General features: G+C 45.0%; 1 protein-coding gene across 1 annotated transcript in view; it reads left to right on the forward strand.

Annotated features, from left to right (window-relative positions):
* Positions 1-6,067, forward strand: part of arhgef28a (Rho guanine nucleotide exchange factor (GEF) 28a) — a 33,933-nt gene extending 27,866 nt beyond the window's left edge. Inside the window, exons 35-36 of the mRNA XM_079289361.1 lie at positions 942-1,227; positions 4,411-6,067. Coding sequence (XP_079145487.1) covers positions 942-1,227; positions 4,411-4,586 — 462 coding nt within the window. The 3' untranslated portion in view covers positions 4,587-6,067. The remainder of the gene's footprint in view (positions 1-941; positions 1,228-4,410) is intronic.
* Positions 6,068-6,829: the final 762 nt, after the last annotated feature.

Genomic DNA, 6,829 nt, shown 5'->3' on the forward strand with positions numbered 1-6,829 from the left:
AAAGGACTTGAATTATCGACACTTTGTTAGAAAAGCACCACAGTGAAATGTCCCCCGCAGCTGGAAGGCACGGAGGATAAAGGGTTCACTGTTCCCCCTGCCCTTTACGTCTCAATGCACCTCACAAGGACAAGCAGCGGCGGTGAAACTAATGCAGCTCGTGCGGCCATGTTGAGCCTCTGCCGGGTGCTGCTTTGTGCTGCTCGCTTCAGCAGGTGTGACTGTTCAAAAGACGCACACAGAGAGCACTCGAATGGACAGACAAATGAGCAGGCTGGTGACAATATTCCCTCTCGCCCTCATTCATTTACACACCACCGTGGGCTTTTCTTTTCTTTTTCCAGGCTTGATGCGATGAGGCTCTCCTGGCTTTTTTTAGAAACATACTCCATTACTCGAGAGAATTTACAGAACACACAGTTAACAGTTTTCATCGCGACCGCTTTCGCTGAATAATAAGTCCCTTTCCGTCACAGTTAAGTCTGTGTCTATTATCCAGACTTGGGTTTTTTTCATATGCTGTGAGCCACACAAGTTAAATTCTATTTGCTTCAGTTGTATTGGGGTGAAAGCAGAAATCTTAGAGACTGATATCTCAAAACCTGGATGAATAAAACCATAATGATCGATCAAGTTATTAAACCAGATGCCTCTCGAGGTAAGTGGGAACATTCATTTAGATTGAGCTGCCCTTTGCCCTTCTTTTAAAATACAGTTTTCGAGAAAATGATCTGAAAGGACTATCAGCAGAACCTTTCATTGCAGTTTCACTTATAAAATACATTTCCTGATGCTCCACGTGAATGCATCAGTTCATTGTTGAACGGTTGCATCGGTGTCTCTAATCGTCCACGTCGAGAACATGAGCTTGATCTGAAAGTCTTTCTTTTGACGGTGTTCTTGAGTTCAACATGACCGAGATGATGCTCTCTGTCCCCCAGGACTCGGTACCAAGTCAGTCCAGAGGCCTCGCCGGTAACGGCTCCGTGTTTGTGAATGAAGCCGCGTTCGCCAGCACCAGCGTCAACAACCGTCGCGTCCACCACAAGAGAAATGACCCCATCGCGCACAATTGTCTGAACACCCTGCTGGCAAGATCCAACAGCAGACAGACCCCCGTAGCGAAGACTCCCCACAGTCCACACTCGGACTCCCAGGGATGGATGATGGGGACAGGGTACCTCTACAGCCCCGCAGGCCGGCTGGAGCTGCAGCACACGCCCAGTGGTAAGACGTTTTACCATCTGTTGTAATGGAGGTTTAAAGCAAAACACAGATCGCAAAACTTACATTCAGGCAAGTTTTCTGAAAGTATGTTTAAATATGCCAATGAGGCATTAGCTAATGCTAACCTTTGGTGAATTCAAAAAATCTACCGATGCAAATAAGCAGTTAAATAAACGTTCCACGAGTCTGAGAGAGAGGACATGTTGGGGATGCAAAATAGTCCAAAATCTCAAAATTGACCAGTGAATGAAAAGCAATGTTTTTGCCTGGGGTGTCTCACTTTAATTGTTACTCTTGTAAAGACACATAACTTTTATCGCCATAGAAAATGCTGCTGAGAAAATGATTTGATTAGATTGTTGAGTCATGTAATGACATTCATTTCCGTATTAATGAGATTTTTTAAAAAGATTTTCTTTTATAACTTTCAGACGCCATCTGGGAAGGGATGCAAGTTGACGTAGAAACCCCCACTAATGAATGCATCAAGTAGCTCAATTAATCATTTTCATTCCTGGCTGTGTTTAATATCCTGTATCTTATGCGCTAATGGCGAGACATTGCACGGCTCAAGTGCCTCTTGCATGGGACAGCCGTGTGCGGTTATCCTACCGTCTCTGCTCTACATGAATGAGAAATCTGCTTCCTGTGAGAATGTAAACAAACCGTCCGCCTGGACGTGAGAGCGTACACACACTCGTCCGCTCCCAAGGCTCTATCCCCGGTGAGGCCTTGTCTGACAAAGAAACCGCCATTCCCCCCCCCCCCCCCCGCCTGCCAAAGGACGAGAAAATCAATGGTTCCTCTATCGATCGACTGGCAGTGCAGACAACAGCGTGTGAATCACAGTTCACAGGTGATGGCGGCCTGATTGGGACATCGATCTAAGCAAAAAAAAAAATCTTTGCAAAACTCATTACGGCATGACTTGTCATCGCATCAAGAGATGGCAGCGGGGAGGGGGGGGGGGTCGCGAGCAGGTAAATGAGAGATGCGGACACATCTGCGTTTCGCTCATGAGGTGTCTGCTACATTCTCACGTTCGCATGTCCCCGTTCCTAATCTACTCATGCACGAGCTCATTCTAATATTCAGTGTTTCTGGGATTGTTTACCAGCAATGACAGGCAGCACAACCGCCTCCTCATTGATCCGCTGATTAACCTTTCCTCATTATTGAGCACACACGAGCCCCGGGGAAACCGGAGTCACTTGTTAACAAGCCAGGGGCGCATACGTGGCTGCAATCTACAACGCAGGGTGCGTTCCAGCTCGCATCTACCCACAATGCTGCATTCCTCGTTGCATCCCACGAGGGCCTGCGATGACATCCTCCGAAATACACTGAATAATATTGGCCAATCTTCACATAATTCCTCATCAGATTGATACATCTATAAGGAGCGCTTGAGTGTTTTGTATGCAGTCTCAGGTTTGAAGTCATGCTGGATCACCTGCTGCCTGCTACGTGGAGGAAACTAGTATCTCTTTTTATCGTGGGAAAAGAAGAGGAATCTCTTTCAGATGCAAATACCCCATTGTTCCTCCAGTCACATGGAAGAAAACATGATCTCACTTCTCATTCTCACCTGAGCATGTGAAGATGCACACACACCAATACACACCCTTTTTTTTCATTCAGTGCGAGATTTCCATAATTAGTTTCCTGCACAATGTAATCTCGGGGAACCAGTTGGATGGAATTTTCTGAAATGACGCCTCATTCGTGTCTGGTTTTTGTTGCTCACCTTTTCACACAAAGGACGAGAGCATCGTGAGAGTCTGCCGAGGGAGACGAGAGATGAAACTGGCGTCTCTTTACAGTATGTAGATGAATTCACACCTTTATATAATGAGCTGCGTGACGTTCAAACCTGATCCGTGGCTGTCTAACACAGCGTCGGGCTGCACAGCGGTGGTTAAATGATACTATTGATTGTTTTTGCTCAATACTGAGATCACAACGAGAATATATGAGCATGAAATGGATCGTCTTGTCCCACCAGAGCAGGGAATTTCGCTCTGTCTCACCAATCAAGACACCGTAAAAGCAACAGACGGAATGTAAATCCTGAGATAGATAGTTCATGATATTGATTGCACAAAAGAATCGCTGATATAGATATTATTTACCAGACATGGTCAGACCAGAAGGCTTTGACTCAAATCCAGAGTGGAGGCGTCACAGACAAAGTTCTCCTGTGTAAAGCAGTATTTTATACGTAGCATCTACTGATTCTGGCAACCCACAATTATCCGGGTTGTTCTAACAACCCGAGCCAACTGCTTTCTGTTCGCCACAGCTGGCTTACCACACTAGACTGAGGTTTTCTCCAAATGTTCAAGCAGCCCGAACAAATTTGTCTTTTCTTTTTGTTGCTTTCTTTAGCTGTAGCACACATTTGCTGTCTGTGTTGTAACACATTAATTATGCTAAGATGGCATGACTTCATGGTTAAAGACAGAGATCGCGTGTTTTTGTCATCCGGCTGCACACTGATGTCTCATCTATCAGCGGCCAGGCCTATATGGTGGCGAACAGAGCCACTCTAACAGACTCTTATATAATTAATCAAACAGAGACTCTCCTACGGGGGACACAATAAGGCAATTTATAGTTCACGCCATCTGTTGCCATGACAGCACACCTGCCCTGAGAGCACACACATTCTCAACTAGATGCAACCCATGAAAACACTCTTTCACATCTCTTCTTTTAATTGAATAATAATGCTGTTGATCCTCGTTATCTGCCTTAAGGCTGCTCTCGCTATGATTCCTGCTCATCCCTCCTCGTTTCCTCATCTCTTCTTGTCAAGTGTGAGGAGGCGGGTGTCATCGAATCCCGACCATGACGATGGATTATGTTGACAAAGATAATAATAAAAGTGACACCTCTAAGTAGAAGTCTGTGGGGTGGGGTGGGGGGGGGGGGGTGATTGATAGCAGGAGGGAGAACGTGAGGCCGAGCCGCAGCAGCTGTGGTTGATCTATATGCAGTTAGTGATTACATGAGGACCAAACAATTAGCCTGAGCTCGTCAAACAAGTGGTGCATGGCCCATCCTGGTGATTATGTATCAGCGGTTAGTAAGTGAGTGATTTGGTCAGTGGATTACCAGCATCAGCAGCTATATTATTTCTACATAGAGTATAAAAAGTGTTTTTGTTGTGTGCTCTCTCAGATCTCAACAGTCACGGCTACATCGCGGAGACCTGGTCGTCAACAGCAGGTGGAGCTGACTCGTGTCCTGTGCTGCCTCATCCCGGTGACCCTCGGCTGGACCTCAGCGCACTGGTTCCCTTGGAGACCGACAGCGGTGGGGAGGAGGGCAGTGAGGAAACCATTGTGTACCTCTGAATGGTGATGCATTTTAGGCTCTTCAGCAGCCAACGCAGCACTTCAGACATTCATGAAGCGCCAGGACTCTGGATCAAGGGTGACTCCAGAAAGCATTTCTCTCTTTAACACTCTTTTGGCATGCTTTTCTTTGATATTTGAAAGATAGTTTTGTGGTCCACTGGGTGTTCAATGTCTCTTTATTCATTTGATTGTGTGTGCTATTGACTGGATCACCCCCCCTCTGCTTCTTACTGTCCTTTCCTTGCTGCCTTCCTTTCTCAGGTCCCCTTGAGCGCTACCTGTATTAAATTTACCACAAAAGAGGAGACGAAGCAAACACCCAATATAGGCGAACGCCAGGCTGTGTCTCTCTCGCGGGTGATTGTCTTGCCATGGAGCAAACTGGCCCTCTTTCATTTATCCGACCGGCTCTGTTTATGTCCAAGTCGAGCGTGACGTGAAGCACAGAACATCGGGATTGAATGATGAGGTGCGACACAGTCGGTCCCACATTTTCCAGACTCGCTGCCTGTTGCCATCATTTATTTCTCTTTATCTGAAGCACGTTGTTCTTGTTAAGAGAAATAAGCGCCGATGCGGTTTTGAGAGAGATGTTGCAGCTGTGCTAATATGTCAATTTCAGAGTGTCTACATTCAACTGCAAACGCCTGGGAAAGCATGTTTTAAGCCCAACTGTTCCTCAGTTGTGGCGGAAAAAGATGGAACTCCTGTTTGGTCAAACCATTTAAAATACTCTTGTAATTATTTTACAACAATTCTCATCACAAATTTCGGACCATATTTTGATGTATTTATTGTGTTTTTAGCCAAACTAGCAGCATGGCTCTGGAGATGCTAACTTCATTCAGACATTCATGGTTTCTGGAGAGTGAATCCGAATGTTCTGACGTCACGTCCTCTTCAGACTGAATTATATTAACATTGATGATCCCCAAATTTTTCTCCACACACACACACACACACACACACACATACAAGCTGTAAAGGGTGCAAGATGTCCTGAAATTACCTTCGTAAGCACCCAGAAAAATAAAGACGGTTGCTTTATTGATACTATCACGCTGAACTATTACACTTGAATATTTAGTATATGTACTTATTATCCCATTTATGTAAAGAGGTCCCTGTGCCAATGCTTTAGGTGTCCCTTGATGGTTTTTACACGCACTATAAAAGATGTCTAAGTACTGTTGCAGTTTCTTAATGGGACAATAAGGCAGTGGCAGTATTTTTGATGTGATTTTAGTACCATGTATATATGTTTGTGCTATTTATTTATTGCAGTACAAAAGAGTTTTACAGTGCTTTGTGACGGGTTGTGTTGTATATTAGTTTACCTGTGTGAGCAGATGAACAGGTGTGTTTCCGTTCGTTCGTCTTGTGTGCTCGGACCATGTCCTTATTGATAAAAATGACTTTTATTGAACTTGAAATCGTGCTTTGTTTTTCTTTAGGCTAATAAATGGGGCGAAGTGTAACCTGTGTAAATACAATCACCAAGCGAGCGGGTTGAAGCACAAACACAATATTCAGCTTGGGTGCAAGTATCACTTCAGCTTTTATGGCCCCGGTCTGAGTGCGAAGCGTCTCCAACTGTGCTAACAGACGTGTGTTGGGTTGCCAGCAGTGGCAGGTGGTAGACCAGGTGCATGAATGAAAAATGATTTCCTGTCAGACTGCACCTCTGAATTTGCAATCGCAAAAGCCATCCAGCTACGGAATGAACGCAGTATTGTCGGGCAGCGACAATCAACCGTGTCGGCAATTTTTTTGGGGGTTTAATTCTTTAAACTTCTGAAAACACAAAGACCTTTACAGGTGTAAAGACTCCCTCGAATCACAGCCTGTCTCTCAGGCGGAGGCTAAAAATAAAAACAGATTCCTCAATTTGTAGCTTCCTGGCTTTCCCTGACAGCAGTAATGTCTTTCATGTGCTCCACCTGTGTCTCTGTTGCTCTTTCCCTTTCAGACAGAAGATGCTTGAGACGAACAGGGTCCCTGCTCTACCGCCAACATGCACCTTATTGTTTCACTGAGGCGCTACGAACTCCCTTATCAGCTGCACTCCCCACACAGCTTTCTAGATTATTAGACTTTGCTTTTATTAAATGTCATTTGCAGGGACATCCAGTGTAATTCATGCTTTAATTACCACGTATTGTTTTTAATAATTTGACTCAAACTGGATTACCTTCTTATTTAACTTCAGTCGAATGAATGAGAGCGGTGGTGGATAAGCC

The sequence above is a fragment of the Melanostigma gelatinosum genome (genome assembly GCF_949748355.1).
Source record: "Melanostigma gelatinosum genome assembly, chromosome: 18".
Classification (NCBI taxonomy): domain Eukaryota; kingdom Metazoa; phylum Chordata; class Actinopteri; order Perciformes; family Zoarcidae; genus Melanostigma; species Melanostigma gelatinosum.